Source organism: Nyctereutes procyonoides, unplaced genomic scaffold (genome assembly GCF_905146905.1).
Source record: "Nyctereutes procyonoides isolate TBG_1078 unplaced genomic scaffold, NYPRO_anot_genome, whole genome shotgun sequence".
Taxonomy (NCBI): Eukaryota; Metazoa; Chordata; class Mammalia; order Carnivora; family Canidae; genus Nyctereutes; species Nyctereutes procyonoides.
The window spans coordinates 2,287,136-2,308,623 of record NW_026575137.1 but is presented as its reverse complement, the minus strand read 5'-3'; the positions used below and the strand labels follow the sequence as shown (position 1 = coordinate 2,308,623).

General features: G+C 36.8%; 1 protein-coding gene across 5 annotated transcripts in view; it reads right to left on the bottom strand.

Moving 5' to 3' along the window:
• Positions 1-21,488, bottom strand: part of RALYL (RALY RNA binding protein like) — a 713,351-nt gene that overhangs the window by 184,035 nt on the left and 507,828 nt on the right. The window contains exon 1 of one of the 5 annotated variants that reach the window (XM_055303498.1): positions 797-921. The exons of the other annotated variants lie outside the window; for them this stretch is intronic. Coding sequence (XP_055159473.1) covers positions 797-851 — 55 coding nt within the window. The 5' untranslated portion in view covers positions 852-921. Of the gene's footprint in view, positions 1-796; positions 922-21,488 lie in introns of those variants that run through there. 5 annotated transcript variants of the gene reach the window in all.

The following is a 21,488-nucleotide window of genomic DNA, read 5'->3' as shown; positions in this document are numbered from 1 at the left end:
ATTATTTTTTTGGTAGATGAATGTGAGGACTAGATTTGCATTTTACAAATATCACCCTGGCTAGGATATTAAAAAGCAAACTGTATCCTGGAAGGGATGGAGGTGGGAGGCACTATTTGGAAGGCTGTTTCAGCCACCCGGATACAAGATATTTAATGCTTGCAATAGGTTGGTTGCTGTGAGGGTGGAGAGAAGAGGACTGGTTATAGAACAATTTAAGAGATAAAATCAGTGAGGTCTGACGATGGATTAAAGATGGAGGATAAAGGAGAAAGAGGCTTCAGGAGGATTACACATATACATTTGCATGATCAGCATGTATGGTGTTTCCTGTACTCCAAAATAAAGATTATAAAGCAGAAGACCTCACTCTTTGCTCTCAGGTAAAATACTGTGGGAGCCTTATCCTTAAAAGAGGATTAACAATCCCACTCTGCTCACCATACAGCTATTGGGGGGAAGGCCAGTGGGCATGAGGTCTGCCATCCAAGTCTGCGAGCACAGGTCTCAGTTTCACATCCTACGGGCTCTGTGGCCACAGGTAAGCCACGTGTTCCAAGCCTTCATCTCCTCTTCTACAAATTAGAGATGATAACAGTATCTAACACACAGGGTGTTCATAAAAATTAAATCAAATATTCCATGTGGCTTACTTGCTTACTTTTTGTCAAATGGGCTTTTTCAACAAATAAATGCTCCTGCTCTTCCTTCTCAATTCCTGTTCTCCTCTGCCCCTTTTTCTGCACCTGTTCCGCCTATACCATCTCTATTTTCTCTTCTTCCACCACCAACTCACCATCATTAGCACACTTCCTCTTCTTCTCCTCCCTCCTCTTCTTCTTCTTATTCATTATTATACTTATTAATTCATCTCAATATGATGTTTTTCATTCCCTCCTTTATATTAACCTTTTTATTTCCATTCTCATTACCACCACCAACTATTGGCCTTATTATTTTATTCCTCTACTAAGATAAACTGCGTCAATGCTTCTAATCCTGCCTCCTCCAAATCATGTGACACACTCCTGTCAGATCAATGTTCCTTAGCTATTTTTCATTATGTCCCATGGTCCTGCTCAGAACCTTTCATAGCTCCTCACTGATGGTGTGTGGAATGGAGATATGGTGGAGTTAAGCCTTTGGAGTCAGAAAGAGTTGTTTTTTTTGTTTATATTTGTGTGTGGGTTTTTTGTGTTGTTTTGTTTTTTGCTCAGGCACTCAACAATTTGAGGAATTTCTTGCATGTCTCTAATGCTTGATGTCTTCTGCTATAAGATGGAGATACTAATTCTCCATAGGCTTACTGTGAAGACCAGCTGAGATAATGCCTTCAGATGCTTAGAATTGTGCTTCATTCATCCTAGGACATGCTCAATAGTTGGTATCATTTCAATCATAGAATGAATGTCACACTTGAAAGCATACAATTGAAAATCTTTCCATCTGACATTTGTTTATATTTACATCTTATGACTTTCTTCCCAGCAGAGCCATTCAAGAAGAATTCTAACTTGGGAAATAAATGTAACCCCTCTTCATTCTCAAAAACCATACTATCTTCTATGTCTCCTTCTCTGTTTCATTCTATACCTTCCTCCATACTTTGAATTACCCACAGTCTACCTGTCTTCAAGGTTTGAATACCAATGCAGAAATCATCTTACTTTAAGAGAATTTTGTGACTACCCTGTGTTGTGTTAGTGTAAACTTCTCGAGAATAACGACTACCTCATGTATAGCCCCTACAAAGCCTAGAAGAGTACATTTATCATTAAATAAAGGATTGCTAAATATATGAATGAATTCAATGCTTATCACTTAAAAGCTGAGAGTAACTTGGGCAGGATCCATGAAAAGGACTTGGTAAATCTGACAAGAACATGAAAAATTGAGCAAATTCTTGGAAATTGGCTCTCTTATTCCATGGGCAAGAAAATAGATTCTTTCTGAAATATATATATATATAATATTTTATATGGTATTGAATATTTTGTTTTCAAATGTGGATTGAAGCCAATTTCTGTTTTATAAACACTGCTGTTAGAAATGACATAGTGCTGTTTTATTTCTCTTTTGAAAGTCCAGAGTTTAAATCATATTGGATTAATGATTATCCTTTAGTTATACAGTCCACAAAAACTCAAGTAAACTGTTAAGTTGTAACCAAAACACCTCTATTGGACTTGCCCTGGTTTTTCAACCATGAACTGTAAGAAAGGCATCACAATAGGCCTACACTTCCAAAAAGAAGTTATATAAGTGGAATCTGGATCAACTATGATACCAGTGAGCAGGTTTGTCTAAGTATGCAGTTACTCGAAATAATGGTTATTTGAGGATTTCTTGATTTTATACATTGAAGTTGTTTTATGGCCATTTTATGTATCTGGATTTACTTTTACAATAAAGAAATACCTTAGTTGTGTTCAAATTTTATAAAGAGGTAGTATTTTATTGTTTTATGTCCAATGAAAATATAAACCTACTTGCTTGTAAAGCATAATTATTTTCATAATCTCATTTTAAATTGAAAGGAAACTGATGATTTCAAACTAAGATTGCTCAATATTATTAAATGAGTTTGCTACTTCTATATGCATGCAGGAGAAAAAAACCATAAAATATATTTATGCAGGTTGTTTACAACTAGATTAAGCTTTTCATCATTTCTAATGTTTATGAGCAGAATATATAGGAATCTGTATCATTCATTATGAGCTTCACGTTTCTGGGTTCTGGCAGTTTTATTATCTCTCATAGTAACTAATATTTCTAAATTGAAGGACTCATAGACATATACTACATAACGTTCACACTCAACTAGAACATGGTGAATGTAAAAATTACTGTTATTAAAAGAACTGGAAATTAAGTTTTTTAAAGAAACATCATTCTTTTATGTAGAACAGATGTATTATCTACTAACAGACATAACAACACTGCTTTGATTAAAGCATGCCTTGAACTAATTAATCTATTTTAGTAGTCTATTCCAATCTTATCAAGAGTTCTTGTTTAATACTCTCTTTTCTCTTTTTAGTAAACTGACTAGATTGATTGAATTCATTGTCCAAAGTAATTAACTACCATTATCACAAATCAAATTTCTACTGTAATGGGAAAAGAAACAAGTATGGCCTATATCCATTCTTGGTTGATCTTTTGTCATGGCAATGTATCTTCCTATATTATTTAATGACTTTTGCAATTATATCTGGAAAGAAAAAATTGTGCTTAAGCCACTTCCCGAAAGATGAAAATGACATTTTTGACACAATACACTTGAATAACATTGGTACTCAGATGATTAACAAATAGTACTGGTTTAGGCAGTGGGAAATTTATAGAATATTCATTAAATACATACAATTAAAGTATATATAACCTCTTTATCGGCCATGAAATTCAGGCCATGATAAAGAACAGGTTGATTGCATATCCAGGAAAAAAATGAATAAAGCTATGCTTCCTAATTAATAGATGATTGCAAAATGAAATATTCTTAGAGCTCATAATACTATTCCCATTATGAAAATAGCATTAAAGTGCTCCATTGGGGAAGATTAATTAAGCATTGTGAAATATACAGAGTACTTCTACTCCGAGTTTAATTATGGACTATTGATTTGACAGTTGTCTGGTGAAGTTCCAAGCACAAATTCCAGGGAAATGAGGAACTTGACTATAAAATCTCAAACAACATAATGTGCATAGTGTGTGTGTGGGGGGAATGATGAAATAAGGTCCAAAGTAATAACTGAGAATTTTGGTTCTTAGATTGATAAAATATGGAGGATTATTACCCCCATTGGCTCAGTTTTAGAATGATTTGTTAAATAATAGAGTAAAGGCCATACAAGTTGCTTTAGAAGTCCTCAAACAATTCCTGTGGCTCTGGGCCAGGAGGGATTGAGGAGATGAATTCCAAATGAATGCCAAAGATGGAACTTTTTAAGTTTGCCAAAAATTGGAGTAGTAGGTCAAGGGCCTTGGACATTTTCCCTCTAACACAGATAAATAGATGGCTAACTGAAATCTTTAATAGATATGCTTAGGATGCTAAGGGGTGAATAAATGATGATGAATTATTCCTAATTCAAATACAGAGCCTACTTTTTATATTGTTATTGAATGATAATCAATGTAAAGTTTTTAAATTATGAATTTGGAGTAGTCATTAGATTACCAACTGTAAAGAGGAGTTCAGATTTAAACCTTTGTAGGTCATGCACATTTTTAGAAACTGCCAAGAACATTATGGCTCCATCAGGTGCAATTTTATTAGAAAGATAAATATATGTGTTAACTGATCTGTGTTACTAAGTGTACATTGAAAAATATGATAAAAATATAAGATCAAAAACTAAAACCAAAGACTGAAAGATATTAATGAATTCATTCATTTATTCATTCATTAAATGCCCACTGAGATTGTAGCATGAATTAGATACAGAGCTAGGTAAGATGATGCAAAAATTAAAAAAAAATCTAGTTTTAGTTCTCATAGTTTACTGGAAAAAGCTACAGAAAGAAAGAAATATAGTCTATAGTGTGTGAATCACTTTAATAAAAAATAAAGGATGATGGGAAAGCATGTAGGAAAAGGTTATGAGATGGTGAGTACAAAAAAAGTGGACATAAAAAGAAGAGGGACTGTTGCAATAATAAAAAGAACTACTTAAAAATTTATGTTGATTCTTTAAATAAAGGAGAATATTATCATGTGTGTTTCTGTTAAACTTTAACTTTTCAGTAACAATTATTATTCTTTTAATGAATTAACCAGCGCTGAATCAACACTTACTCCCCCAAAGAAGGAAGGTGGGCAGGTACATTTATTGGTCATCATTTATAATGGATGATAAAACAAACCCATTCCTTTCCTACCAAATGAGAAAGTTAGCCTAGGTAACTGCAGGCTTTTTGCTTGATTCTATGTTATTGTTAGGTTACATTTATAAAAAGGTGGAGCATAAAATTAAATGAATGTCCTGATAATTCTGCCCAACCAGATCCAAGTCTATGAAACACTGATTGTTTTTTTTTTAAGATTTTTTTATTTATTCATGAGAGATACAGAGAGGCAGAGACACAGGCAGAGGGAGAAGCAGGTTCCCTGCAGGGAGGCCTGTGTGGGACTTGATTCCAGGACCCCAGGATCACACCCTGAGCCAAAGGCAGAGGCTCAACCACTGAGCCACCTGGGCATCCATCAAGATGTGACTTCTTCTTTTTTTTTTTTTATTTGTGATAGTCACACACACACACACAGAGAGGCAGAGACAAGGCAGAGGGAGAAGCAGGCTCCATGCACTGGGAGCCCGACGTGGGATTCGATCCCGGGTCTCCAGGATCGCGCCCTGGGCCAAAGGCAGGCGCTAAACCGTTGCACCACCCAGGGATCCCTGATTGTGAAGAACACAACAAAGTTTGTTCCAAACTGGAAGTAAATCAGTAGTTTATGGTCTGCACTATTAGTGGATGTATAAGATATTTGCTTATTTTAAAAAATGTCATGGTGTACTATCATCATAACTAGATAAAACTGGAAAATTTCCTACCAATTCTACTTGTAGCAGTACCTGAACCCATTCTAAGTCTTCCTCAATTAAACGAATCTTAGATTCTTAGAATCTTTCATGGTAAGTAAAGCTTCTTAGAAAAATTTAATCACACTCCTACTAATGCCTGAGAGAGAAGACAACAGCATACTTTACTAATTAAATGTCTTTTTTTTTTAATGTGGGATTGGATTCTAAGACCCAGAGATCATGACCTGAGCCAAAGACAGACACTGAATGAACGGAGCCACCCAGGCACCCCTCAATGTCTTTTAAATTATCTAAAATTTAACATGCCTGATAAAATAAAAAGGTTATAGTAAAAGATATTGAGACTAACTTCATATCCCTCTGTGAAGCGAGCTTTTTTTGAAATGGTAGATATTTTGTATTGTGTTAAATTCCAAGTGTGTGAACTTGACAATAAAAATAAAGCTAATTTAGTTTTATTGGCTTCATAAATTAAGATGAAAATAAATGACGCTTATTCAAACACAGATGCATTCTCTAAATTGAGGTGTCACAAACAATATGACACAAATTATAAATAATACATACATACTTAGGTAAACTAGCAATATATCCTTTTTGAGACATTGTAGTTCTGATGGCCCTAGTCGATCTGTCTTCTCTCTTTCATTAGTGTTATCTAGGAACCAGGTCCTTCTTTGAAGGATGGCTGGGCAAGTAACAACAGTGGTCTGTGATCCAGAGAGAGTATATAACCACACCACAGAAAGCTCAAATCTATGGCCTTGGACTCATTAGCCTGGCGTTCTAAACAACTCAGGTGAGAAGCTTGGGATAAACTTATCAAGCATATAATATTTTGTTTTCAATTCTTTACCAAATTCCTTATTGCTTCCCTAATAATTTTATCTTTTTTTCAATAGTTAAGTCCAGAGAATAAAATGACTCCTCAGTAAAAATTCTTGGAAATCTCAATTATACTGAGAAAAACAAGCAAACAAACAAGCAAAAAAAAAAAAAAAAAAAAAAAAAAAAAAAAACCAAAACAACAACAACAACAAAAAACCCCCAAACCCACATAGCATGGAGATCCTTTCAGAGTCCCTGTATTATTCTAATAGTTTCTCTTCCAATGTTCCATTCTAAGCTTTCATGGCAGAAATTTGCCGATGCTAGAAAAAAGTTTGTGCTCTAACTATTCAGGTCAATTTAATGTGCAGTATTCATTATTGACACAGATTGTACATCCATATTTGAAGCATTGAAAGCCCTTGAGAGAGCTTTCACCTGTAATAATTTTAAATGCTTTGGAAATGAGGTCACTTTTAGTTACAATTCAAGAATTTCCAGTTGATACAACTAATGAGTAGCAAAAAAATTATAGAAAGGACAATGAAAGAAGAGAATTTAAAATTAGGCAGTGAAGTGACTTTATATGACCATTTTAATTTATATTCCAAAATTTACATGTGGCATAACAAATTAGTGACAGATTTATGGTAGATGATGCAAAGTCTTAAATTTCATATTTTCAGCCAGTATATCCTGGATTTGGTTCAAGTTACTTCTCATAATCTATGTCTTTGTGATGTTGAGGTTTTGAAAAAGGATCAATAACTGAGTTACTGCTGAGATTAACAGCTACAAATCTGAGAAGAAACAAACAAATTGTTCTTCTAACTGATCCAAAATTGATCTAAGAAATAATGAAACCTAGCAGCAGAGCAAAACCTGGCTAGAAGAAAAAAAAGAATGTAGAGAAGAAAAATTTTAATTCTGAATGTGTTTTTGGCCATAAGTCTTTAGTTCTTAAAACATAATGATACCAAAAATCTGGAAGTTTTAAATTAACTAAAAAACTAGCATAGTTGCAACAGAAATCCTTGAGATTCACATCATTTCTAAATATTGGGGAAACATTGTTTTGGGGAAACATTGTTAAATAACTAAAGACATAAAGTGTTTTTAGATTCCTTCTAATACTCCTTAAGAAATAAGTAACAATAGAGTGCTTAGTAGACAAAGTAACTCGAAAACCTGACACCAAAAAGACCTTAGCGCATGAACATCATCGAAGAACATTTGTCAATATGAAAAGGCAAAAGATATTTCATCAATAGACAATATTGGGATCCCTGGGTGGCACAGCGATTTAGCGCCTGCCTTTGGCTCAGGGCGCGATCCTGGAGATCCAGGATCGAATCCCACGTCAGGCTCCCGGTGCATGGAGCCTGCTTCTCCCTCTGCCTGTGTCTCTGCCTCTCTCTCTCTCTCTCTCTGTGTGTGTGTGATTATCATGAATAAATAAAAAAAATAAAAAAATAGACAATATCATAGTGATTTATTTGTGGCAAATGGTCACAATTTCTACTTGTTGAAACAGATACATAAGTAAGGCTGTCTATTCCTTTCATTCTTCGGCAACTATTGATGGAAGGCTTTCCGGGGCCAGACCATGCTGGGGCTACAGCAATGAACAAAGCAGTCTGGTTTCTGTCTTCAAGGGTTATAGACAAATGACTGGATACATTACAATTCATACACAGGGCACATGTAGGGTAGAAAGGAATACATAAAAAGATCAATTCTAGTGGCCTCTCCAGCCTCTACTCATATATGAGGAAAAATCAGTTCAGTAGCAGGTGATTGTCTAAGCCAGCACCTGTAGGATGAGTAGTAGTTAACTAAGAAAGGAGGGCAGAGTTTTCTAAATAGAAGCCACACAAGCAGCTAACGATGAAAATAATTCCTCAGAGAACAGAAAGAAAATTCAGTATCATGCACTAAACTGGAATATGCAAAGTGGGATGGCAAGAAATGAATCTGCAGAGTAAGATAATAATACCTGATCAAGAAATGCCTTCTAAGTCTTTTTAAGGTAAACAAACAAACAATGCTTTAGTAACATAACATTTTATGCAATGATAGAAAAATCTGTTTCCTACAACAACTATTTGATACAGTTTAGATGAAAAAATAGTAGTAAGGCTTTCAGGTAAAAACTGACCCAGAGGGGATACCTGGGTGGCTCAGTGGTTTAGTGCTGCCTTCGACCCAGGGCGTGGTCCTGGAGACCTGGGATCGAGTCCCACATTGGGCTCCCTGTGTGGAGCCTGCTTCTCCCTCTGCCTGTGTCTCTGCCTCTCTCTCTCTCTCTCTCTCTCTCTCTCTCTCTCTGTGTGTGTGTGTGTGTGTCTCATGAATAAATAAAATCTTAAAAAAAACTGACCCAGAATAACTGATAGGAACAACCAATAAAACTTTTAGTTGATAGCACAATGTGATGATACTTGTCACTGAAGTTATGTCTAGACTTACTTGGTTTTTCAGGAAATTTGGCAGTTAAACTTTATTAAAATTAGAACCAGCCATGGAAATAGATACAATCCATAGAACAAAATCTAAATGAACTGCGTAATAACCTGCTTGGAGATCTCTATAATTTAACTTTCCTAGAAGGAAGACAATAAAATATCCCAGACAAAATGACCAATAGAATTCTATACATGTTAATCATGACAAATAACCATAGGGGAGAAGTTTATAATTTCTCTTAAGTCATACCATTTTATAGTAGTCATAAAAAACTCAATAATGCCTGAAAGCTTTAAATGACTTCATAAAGAGTAACTTAAACTAACTTTATTGCCACATAAATATGGCACTGGTATTTGTTATGAAGCTACACTGCTTTGAAGCACATGAAAAGCTACAAGGTATAAAATGTCCACCAGAAAATCTCCAAGGACAAAAGCTTGTTCGACAGTCATATTTTAAGTGTTGTTCCACAGCAATGATTGGAATGCTAGCTCCAAAGATTAATGGGATATAGTCATCATTGCAGCATATGTTACATATTTCCAGATTTAATGATCTGGTCCCAAACTGAAGGTATATTATCATAACTGATGTGGTTACACTGAATTACAATATTTAGAACATGTGCTTTGAAAGAGAGTATTACAGCACATTTTTTTTTTTTTTAGAGACAAATTATCAAACTCTTACTCTATGCTGGAAAGGCGACTTGAACCCATTTTGCCACCCAGATGCCCTTGGTGAAGCCACCAGTGGTAACAGAAGAAGGGGGGTAAGTTTTTGTTTTTGTTTTTTAAGTTTTGTTTTCTTCAATGTGGAGCCACGGGGAGAGCATTCCAGTCTTAGGCTGCCTGCCTTAGTAGAATTTAGCATTTTGTCTTTCTTCCCTTGGAAAGCCCTCAAAGAGCATGGCTACTAACCACGTGGGGTGGATGCAGGATCCCGAGGGTGCCAAGTGGCACTGGGTTAATCAGATTCCTTCCAGAACATTCAGAAGTTTTACACAAAACCCATGTCACTCAGAAAATTTTGGCAATTGGAGTTATAAGGTTGCATTCCTTGACAAAGGCAAAGAAGCACAATTCAGGTCAGACTGAGGAGAATGCTTCCTTACCCCTTCTTCCCTGTCACTCCAGAAACCACCAAGACAGTGGAGAGCACCCCAAACTGTCACTTCTGAGCAGGAGGCAACACTTCTCCCTCCAGAATCCCAGTCATCATTGCATGGAATTTCCTGGAAGAGGATCCATGCCTCAACCATGCCAGGGGTGAATTCTAGCCAGTAGAAGAGCTAAAACTCATGCCGGGATTGCCTTACTTTCCAGAGTCTTACCTCAGAGGTCAAAGCACTGGATTCCTGGTAAAATGCGTGGCTCTGTCCAAAGAATCAAGGGAAGGAGGCACATAAGAGTAGTACCAATCTGGACTGAACTGGGAACACAGGGCACCCATTGATGCCCAGAATTGTTTCTCTTGCAGAGAAAGAGAGGTCCTGCAAGCTGGAACTGAAGGCAGCTCAGTGCACGGCCAGGCACTTGTCCAGGAGCCAGAATCCGGCCCCCTGGCCTGGTGTTCCCAGCTGTGTGATCCCCAGTGCACCTCTCAGCGGCTCCATGCTTCAGATTTCTTTCTCACCTGTAGGACATGTCCTACTCCTCACTGATATGTCACTTTTGGGGATGTGCTCCTGTCTGGGCCTGGGTATGGTATCATCAGTACCTCTGATGATTAGCAGGAAACCACAAATGTTGGATGGGATGAGGAGAAAAGGGAACCCTCTTACACTGTTGGTGGGAATGTGAACTGGTGCAGCCACTCTGGAAAACTGTTGGTGGAGGTTCCTCAAAGAGTTAAAAATAGACCTGCCCTATGACCCAGCAATTGCCCTGCTGGGGATTTACCCCAAAGATTCAGATGCAATGAAACGCTGGGACACCTCACCCCGATGTTTCTAGCAGCAATGTCCACAATAGCTAAGCTGTGGAAGGAGCCTCAGTGTCCATCGAAAGATGAATGGATAAAGAAGATGTGGTCTATGTATACAATGGAATGTTCCTCAGCCATTAGAAATGACAAATACCCACCATTTGCTTCAACGTGGATAGAACGGGAGGGCATTATGCTGAGTGAAGTAAGTCAATCGGAGAAGGACAAACATTATATGGTCTCATTCATTTGGAGAATATAAATAATCATGAAAGGGAATAGAAGGGAAGGGAGAAGAAATGAGTAGGAAATATCAGAAAGGGAGACAGAACATAAAGACTCCTAACTCTGGGAAACGAACTAGCGGTGGTGGAAGGGGAGGAGGGCGGGGGGTGGGGTGAATGGGTGATGGGCACTGAGGGAGGCACTTGACGGGATGAGCACTGGGTGTTATTCTGTATGTTGGCAAATTGAACATCAATAAAAAATAAATTGATTATATAAAAAAAGGAAGAAATCTAATTTTTCTTATATTAGAGAAGAATTGTCTGGCTGTGTTTCCTAGACCTGCACGTCTGTTTCCTTCCCTAGGTTAGGAACGTTTTCGCCATTATTTCTTCAAAGAAGTTTTCTGCCCCTGTTTCTTTCCTTTCCTTCTGGGGCCCTTATAATGAGAACATTACTTCACTTGATGTTATTTGCGTTATCTTCATTAAAGCTCTTTTTTTCTTCTTGCCGCTGTGTCTGGGTGGGTTCCATTGCTTTATCTTCTGGTTCACTGATCCATACTTCTGCTTCATCTAGTCTGCTGCTGAACCCCTCCAGTGCAGTTTTTGTTTTGGTTATTGTATTCTTCAATTCTTTTTAGTACATTCTTATTCCTTCAGTCCTTTTTGGTATGTTTCTTATGCCTTCTCTGTTGATGTCATCACTAGGTTGATCTATTCTTCTGCTGAGTTCAGTGAGCACCTTTATAAACCATACTTTGAATTCTCTACTAGGTAGATTACTCATCTCCGTATCATTTGAAACTTTTCCTGAAGATTTTTTTCTTTTGTTTGGAATATACTTCTCTGTTTCCTCATTTTGTTTGATTTTCTGTCTGCTTCCATGTATTAGACAAAACAGCTACCTCTCTCAATATTGAAGGTGTGGCCTTGTGTAGGTAATGATCTTTCTGTTTCAACCTTGCCCTAGCTCATGGGAGACTTTGAGACTGTCTAAACTGCCTGGTTTATTCTTGATATGCCCCCATTGTTGAGGGTGTGCCAAAACTTGTCAGTGATTCAAGGAGAGGAATCTCATCTTACATCTAGTTTCAGGATGAATGGAAGCCAGGCCCTCATGCAGCAGCTTTTTATTTTTTTATGTTTAAAAATTTTTTAAGATTTTATTTATTTATTCATAAGAGACACACAAAGAGGCAGAGACAGAGTTGGAGGGAGAAGCTCCCCGTAGGGAGCCTGATGTGGGACTCAATCCCTGGAACCCAGGATCACATCCTGAGCCAAAGGCACTCAACCGCTGAGCCACCTAGGCATCCCATGCAGCAGCTTTTAAAGTATGAAAATACTTATAGTCCTGTGAGTCTGCAATTGTAAAGCCTGTTGGCCTCCAGACCAGGAGATCTGGAAGTGTCTCCTGGGTAAGTTGCCAAATTCAGGGACCCAGGTGATCATGTAAGCTCCTTTCTGGGAAGTCTAATTGGGTTGTGGTGAGGCCGAAGGTATGTTCAAGGATGATGTCTTTCTGCTTATGCTCCCTATGAGTGCCTCTTTAGCCTCTAGATGTGTAGGAAACCTGAAGCTTGTCCCTGAGGTTGAAGCTCCACACTAAATGAACAGGCTATTTTCAGAGGAAGCCCAGGGTTGTTTCAGTCTGCTATGTGCAATGCCTTGGAGTTGGTGGCCTGCCAAGAGCTATTTTTCAGATTGTTATAGTCCCACAAGGCTCTGGAACACCAGCCCTCTTTGCTACCAGGGACAACTGATTCAGGGGTATCCTCTGTGTGGACTGCACATGCTGTTGGCTTTAATGAGGCAGCTGGAGAGTGTAGTGGGCAAGGCACATTCCAAAAATGTTTCTAAAGTCAGTGGGAATATGTCTACTTGTGCTTGAAGACCTCAGTGATACAGCAAGGAAGAGCCTTTTCTCTGTGTGTGTGCTGGCTTTAGGTTGGGAATGGAAGGGTGATCGGACTGCTTGTCCCACCTGTCTTGGCAAGATGGTGGGGACGTGTCTTCCCCATATTCTCAGCAAGTGCCACGACCACTCACCCCTTGTGGTCCAGCAAGGTGGTGGGAGGGTGCCATGTCCTTGCTTGCCTACTTATGTGAGGAGACTGTGTGGGGAATGCATGATGGCATCCATCATTTCTGGGGAGCATCTCAGCTTTCCCCTACCCTTCCAGTTTATGCCTCCAGAACAGCAAACGAATCTCCCTCACATATTATTGTTTTATTTTTTCTTTTCTTTTTCCCTTTCTTTCTTCTTCTTCTTCTTCTTTTTTTTTTTTTTTTTTTTTTTTTTTTTTTAGATTGAGGGGTTTTTCAAACTGCTGTTTTTTTTTGCTGGGTCTCAGGTCAAGCAAGCCCTCCAAGAGAAATCTCCATTTATTATAGCACTTTGGGATGCCCAGACATTAGTCCCATTGGTCATCCAAGCCAAATGTTCTGGAGCTTGTCTTTTCTGGTATAGATCCCAGGGCTCATCATTCTGGTAGAGATCCCAATGTGGGGCACCAAAACTTCACTCCCCTGGAAAGACTGCTTGTCCAGTGAGATCCTTCCTTACTGTGTATTGCCATGCTGAAATAGTTTTTTTGCAAGACCATGTCTCTGCCTCTGTTGCCAGTTTGGATGTTGTTCTTTTATGCTTTGTTGTGGAGAGCAATTGATCTAGTTTTCAAATCTTTTTTAGAGGGAAGTGATCCATATGTAGCTTTGGATGTGAGTGCATCTGTGCATCTGTGAGAGGAGGTGAGTTCAGGATATTTCTATGCTACCATCTTGGATGCTCCTCCCAAAAGATATTTATCCTACTCTACAACCTAAGTTAACATTGGTAAAAATTAATAAGACAGGCGACTTACTGAGAATTCTGGGTCGCAAGCCACTTTATCCTTTAATAGCCAGATAAGCAAGGCAAGACTTATTTAATTGGGCCTGAAGTATATGGCAAATTGCTACAACTGTTGATTTAATTACTGTCAGTAGTAATCTAGGAGAAATAGTATTACTAATGATTCGTAGCTTCTTCAAACAACTAAATATGTTAGATGGCTGTTTCCATGGGATGAAAACAACTCCTACTGTCTTTAACCTGATGGGCAATTGCAGTTAGTATAAGAAAACTGGTTAACTTGCTTAGCATGGTTTTAATCTCCAGAGAACCATTTCCAGAGACCTAAAAGAAAATCTCAGCAACAAACATATCTATGATCTTCATAACATTATGTCTTAATATCTTTTTCCTGTGCTTGCTAACTTCTTTCTTAAATATTCATGTAACAATGAATATTTTTAAAGTATAATTTAAATGATTTGTTTTTCTTCCAATTTCAAAAAAATTGTCAAATCCATTCAAGTCAAATCTTCTCTCAAAATCTAGCTTGGTTTGGAAAACTGGTCTGATAATCTAAAAATATTTGTCTAAATAGTGCATAAACAAACTCTAGAAACCTTCAAAGAGTTTCATTGCTAAAGTCTCTTTGGGAGATTCTATACCCATTAATCAACTTTGAGTGTATCATGTATGTTAGAAATGATCTTTAGAAAAAGGCTACTATTATAAAAATAGTTCTTGGAGGACAAATTCAGTGCTGAGAAAAATTCTATGACCACTTTTAAAATTCGAGTGACCATTTTTCCCTTGCTACCTTAGCAAAGCTGAGAGTGATAAAGCAAATGAATTTTTCCTTGAATTCCAATTAAAAATAAACTATTTCTGAGTCTGTGTGAGTGCATTTTTATTTAATTATGAGCCAGCCTCTCACTAATAACTGACACTATAAATTAGATAGAATCAAATGGGGGCACCTGGGTGACTCAACTCAGTGGTTGAGCTTCTGCCTTTGGCTCAGGTCGTGAACTCGGTGTCTGGGATCAAGTCCTGTATTGGGCTCCCTGTGAGGAGCCTGCTTCTCCCTCTGCCTATGTCTCTGCCTCTTTCTGTGCCTTTCATGAGTAAATAAATAAAATCTTTTTTTTAAGATAGAATCAAATGTTCCAGGTAGTCTGTAATGCATTTACAGCTATTACATATTTTTGATATTTTATTTTACATTACATTTAATTATCATATAGAATAAAATACTAAAATATTATAAACTCAGAGAACAGGTAAAGAATAAGTTATGGCAACATGCTGTACATTTATAGACAAACTGGAGTTGAAAGATACTGTTCAAGTATGAGAAAAAAAAAAGGTATGAAGTAGTCAGATATCTACATGAACCCAGCAGAGGTGACTTCAAAGTCAAGATTCCCATTGCCTGTGGAGCCTATTAAGAAGACAGATACCAGCAATTTGAAGAACAATGTGTGTTTATTTAAGGAAATACAACCAGCTGTTCCTCTAAGGCAGTTTCAAGTTCACTAGGAGTCAAAAGAATCATATAATATAAAATATAACACTTCCCAATGATAAGCAGCCTAAGGCATGAAACATTACAAAAACATATGACACACTCTCTATAAGGCATTTCACAAAATAGATGTGGATTTTACTTTTTATTTTAAATACAAATGAAATTCTAGAGATAATATAAAGTCAATGATAAAAGTTCATTAAGGCCTTAAGTCAATATTAACACATATATAATGTAACCCTATATAACAAAAGGTGTCAGAAAGTCCATAGTCAGAATGGGAGTGCAATTCAGTAAATAATGCCAACAAATCAATAAGTACAAAGAAGAAAATGAATCAAAAGGTTATGCCAAACAAGTTAGCTGTTCTGGACCAAAAAGAGTGTAACTACTCACAATGAATTACTAAATCACTGTAGAGCACTTTGATTTTCTAAGTTCTGGAAACCTTTTATTCTTTTGCAGAAAAGATGGCACACCAGGCAAATACAGTATGTGAATATTCATTTGCATATATATGTAAAACTTTTCCTCAGGATATTTTTTTGTTTTTATATGATTCAAAATGTAGGAATATTGGCCAAACTATGTATTTTTTTAATTTTTATTTATTTATGATAGTGAGAGAGAGAGAGAGAGAGAGAGAGAGAGAGAGAAAGAGAGAGAGAGGCAGAGACACAGGCAGAGGGAGAAGCAGGCTCCATGCACCGGGAGCCTGACGTGGGATTCGATCCCGGGTCTCCAGGATGGCGCCCTGGGCCAAAGGCAGGCGCTAAACCGCTGCGCAACCCAGGGATCCCCCAAACTATGTATTTTGCTTTATACAGTTAATTTCTTCATTTCCTCAAGGGACATATAAGCTTATTCTTTCACCCTAGTAAAGACACATATTTTAATTTAACTTCATGTGTTCAATTTCCTAGAGATTAATATCGAAATTATACATAACATTTTAAAATTGGAATGGAAATTAAAAGTGCCATAGATTGCTAGATTATTGCTTTTACATGTTCAGTTATATTTCTATTACACAAATTACATTAATCATATATAACAAAATGCTTAAAACAGTACCTGGCATAGAGTAATAATTCAATAAATGTCAAATGCTATTTTTATCATTTTTGGTATTATTATTGACTCATTTCAGCTGTCTCATTTTCCACTTGTAGAAAAAATGAGAGTCTAATCCTAAAATCATGTAAAGGTAGAATTCAAATTTTTATAATAAACATTTTAAGTTTGATGGAGTGTGGGCAATTTCTAAAATTTTGATAATCTTCAAAGCCTAGTAAGATGTGTCACTTGGAAAAAAATGTCATCTAGCTATGTTGAGAAACCTGAATACACTTTTTATTTTTTGTGTGAAAAGTTTAACTTTACATATCCTGAGGAACAACAATGAATACATTTCCCTAATTATATTCTTTCAGTACAGCAAGTGCTCATCCTTAGCTTAACTATCATGCCTTTTATTTTATTTTATTTTATTTTATTTTATTTTATTTTATTTATTTATTTATTCATGAGAGAGAGGGAGAGAGAAAGAGAGGCAGGCAGAGACACAGGCAGATGGAGAAGCAGGCTCCATGCAGGGAGCCTGACGCGGGACTCGATCCTGGGACTCCAGGATCATGCCCTGGGCCAAAGGCAGGTGCTAAATGCTGAGCCACCCTGGGATCCCCATGCCTTTAATTTTTAATGCCAACCTATGCTGGCGCTATGATTTTTCATTTACCTGTCCCCTTCTTTTTTTTTTTTTTTGCCACCTTCTGTGACAGCTGGTGTTTATATTTAATAATATGAAACTGCGTTATTTGACTTACAAAAATGACAGTTTAATGTGGCTCAACCAAAAAGATAAACTGTCCAAAAAGCATAATTACAACAGATCATGGTTTTAAGAAAGTTGCTTTCTAAATTTCCAAAGGTAGGACACGTTAGACTATATAAAGACTACTTCCTATATTACCCCACTTCCCATCAATGCTTTTGAATGGTCATCTTTTCTTATAATCATGTAAAAATCCCTACATTCATGATAGTGTTTTAAAAAGATATATTAATATCTACTTTAGCACCAATCTTATTTTGCTGAAAGCCTACTTTATTCACATGCATCATTTGCTCTCAATAAATACAAATTGACATTATTTTTAACTGTAACATTCTTTGATAGATGAATGCCATTCAGTAGAGAACATTTACGTGAACAACTGGGGGTAGAGTCAATGTTGTGGCTTTTATGTAGGTCTAGATATAAATGCAGCACAGATCCTCAGAAGATAGACACTAAAAGAACAGATGATGTAGGATAGCCACGCTGTTTTCTGAAAGTAAATATGTTAAAAGAAAATGTATAAATGTTCACCCTCTACAAAAGTGACCTCTGACTTTGTGGAGCATTGTGAAATAGAAAATACATGGAGTAGAATGAAAGAGAGAGAGAGAGAGAGAGAGAGAGAGAGAGAGAAGAAGAAGAAGAAGAAGAAGAAGAAGAAGAAGAAGAAGAAGAAGAGAAGAAGAAGAAGAAGAAGAAGAAGAAAGAGAAGAAGAAGAAGAAGAAGAAGAAGAAGAAGAAGAAGAAGAAGAAGAAGAGAAGAAGAAGAAGGAGGAGGAGGAGGAGGAGGGAGGAGGAGGAGGGGGAGGAATGAAGGAAGGGAGAGAGAGGGAGAAAGAAAGAATATAAATAAGTATTTCTCCAGGTAGAACCAGTTACAGGCTACAGTCTGTAAAAGCAAAGCAAATCATTAAGGTCATGAGGCAGACCAATTACGTATCTTTACATAAGGTCAATCTGTATCAGGGGTGTTATTAATCAGCTTTTGTGCATCTCTACTCTCCAACTGTTAACTACCATCCCATTGGGCATGCACAAGCAGAGAACCCTGATTCTATCCATGCAGATGTGATTCCATGGAGGAATGTATAAAGTTACAAGCTCTCAATCCATATAAGTATAGAATTCATATTAGAAACTTAAGGGAAAAAAGACTGGACAAACTTCAGACATCTGAGCAGATTTCCCAACAAGCATCAATAATAGAGAAATCAAAGACTGAATGTAATGGTGTCCTCCAGAGAGCATTACTTATCAAGATCAAGTCATTTTTTTTAGTGTAAGCTTAAAAATTGTTTTTTAAACTGAGACCATATGAATCTTCAAATAGTTCTATAATAAATAATGTCAACAGTTGAGATATAAAATGATCTGTGGGATCCCTGGGTGGCGCAGCGGTTTGGCGCCTGCCTTTGGCCCAGGGCGCAATCCTGGAGACCCGGGATCGAATCCCACGTCAGGCTCCCGGTGCATGGAGCCTGCTTCTCCCTCTGCCTGTGTCTCTGCCTCTCTCTCTCAATCTGTGACTATCATAAATAAAAAAAAAAATTAAAAAAAAATAAAATAAAATGATCTGTGAATTAAGATTAATTTCTTTTTTGCAATTATATGTGGTATCAATATTTGTTTTAAATAAGAATCCATTTTATCTTTGATATCTGATAGAATGTAATAATAAAGATGTATGTAAGAGCTAAGACAACTCATGTTCCAACAATCATACAACATTAAACTTGTTATCCATCTTGACCACTAAGACACCAATTCTACATCAGTTAAGCCTGGCAACAGTCATTTCTTCCTCTGAATGCTTAGAAGCTTTACCACTCTAAGGGCACCTGGCTGGGTCAGTCAGTAAAGCATGAAATGCTTGATCTCCAGATTGTGAGTCTGAGTCCCATGTTGGGTGTAGAGATTACTTAAAAAAAATAAAATCTTTTAAAAAAAGGAGCCTTACAATGTTATTAAACTACAAATTATTTTTTTCTCATGGTTTGGTTTTTAACGATAGAAATAATGTATCAAGGATACAAGGATATTTACAAGAAGATTAATCAGAAAATATTTTTCAAATAATATTTCTGACATCTGGACGATGTCAATTCATATGCATGATGAATCAAATCACAATTTGATTCTCTTTCAGTTATGACTGGATGCCTCACCTAGTATGAAGTATAATGCTTTTTAGAACATCATTTTTATAATTTTCATTTTAATAAAAATAATGCAAGAGTCTCTTAGAATAGAGCACCTGGGTGGTGGCTGACTCTTGATTTCAGTTCAGGTTATGATCTCAGGGTCATGAGATGGAGCCCTACTTTGGGTTCCGTGCTCAGCAATCTGCTTGAGATTCTCTCCCTCTCTCTTTCCCTCTGCCCCTCCCACCCACTTGTGTGTGTACATGCATATATCCTTTCTCTCTTAAATAAATCTGAAAATAAAAAAGTCACTTAAAAGTATGGGTATTATTTCTGAAAAGTTAATAAATATCTTAATTCAGTTACAAATGAAATATATTGTTTAATTTAATTTTATGTCTTACTCCACCCATTCAATGCCTCAGTGCTTTTTTGACCTCTTATCTTTTCATTAACTCTCTATTACCTCTTTTGTGGTCCTCCAATATCCCTCCTATGCTAGAGACTTTCCACATGCTGTTTCTGTCTGGAATATCCAGTAAGGAGCAGAGTTTGCTTCCTCTTTTTCCTTCAAATGTCTGAGTAAATGTCACCTTAACCAAAGTGGCTTTTCTGGACTACCATATAGAAAAGAGCAATTTCCCATCCTACCTTTCAAAACTTCCTTTCCCTCTTGCATGCATTATTTTTTTCCATAGTACTTAGCATCACCTGGCATATTATGTATCTATTTGTGTGTCATCTTTGTTTAGAATTATGTTTAATTCATTGCTATAGCCATAGAACTAGAGCAGTGTCTAGAAAGTAATATAATAGATGATCAATAAATATTTCTTTATTTAAAATTTTTTTGAAAGATTTTACTTATTTATTCATGAGAGAGACAGAGAGGGAGAGGCAGAGACACAGGCAGAGGGAGAAGTAGGCTTCCCACAGGGAGCCTTATGCGGGACTTGATCTCAGGATCCTAAAATCATAACCTGAGCCAAAGACAGATGCTGAACCATTGAGCCACCCAGGTGCCCCTATAAATATTTCTTTAAATGAAGAAATTTCACTAGACAGTTATGGACTGTTATGGCCAAAGCATTGCATTATACTCTGAGAATGCTTCAAACAATTAAAGGTACCTTACCTGATGAAACCTTAGATAGAACATAAGAAGTGTAAATGAAATTATAAAATAGCATCTGAAAAGTGAGAAGAAAAGGATAAATTTGATGTGGAAATGGGAGAGCCCTTTATAAGGGATCTGACATTTTAGTGAAACCTTGACTATGGATGATTTCTACACATGAAGATGCAGTGAGGTCCACCCATCAACAGGAAAATGTATGGGCAAAGGCAGAGATAAGAGAATGTATAATGAATTTTTGGGATAAGCCAGTAGCCTGATAAAGGCTAGAACACAGTGGTATCAAGAAAGATGTATGCAGTGATGTAAATATGTGTTTATAAGGTCATGATTGTATTTCATTTTTAGTTCAGTGATTCCCAACATTTGGAAATATGAGAACACTTTTTTAAAACACTGAAACATAAAATCCCTATGTGCTATAACTGGCCTAAAAAACATATAAAATATATGCTATTAAAAATGTTACAAATTTAGTACCATCTTTTATTAAGCATATCATTTTAGAACCGAAAAACAATATAAGTGTATATATGTATGTATATACATACACGGGTGATACACACAGGGGTGTATATACATACATACTTCTTTTCACCATTATTATTAGGCAATGATTGATATTCATGAATTGTAGAGTCTCTTGCAGTAAATCCATGGTCACATGGATCTGAAGCACCTGAGTCCAGAGCCACAGTCGAGGCAATGAGAACCCATAAAATTTCTCTGAGTAGAAGAATTACATGATGAGGTCTATGTTGTGGAAACTCTGGGGGTTAGAGATTGAAGACACCTTAGAAAAAAATCTCTGCACAGTCTGCTAAAGTTATAGAAAAAGAAACTGCAACCCACAGAGATAATAGCCGTTGGTCAAGATTACAGGTAGAGGACTATGGCTAGAGTTCAGGTCCATGAAGTGATCTCATCAAGCACTTCCATAATGGGATAGATAAAATGGATAAGCATCCAAACATATCTTTGATAATAAAAAGTGAACATCTGTTCT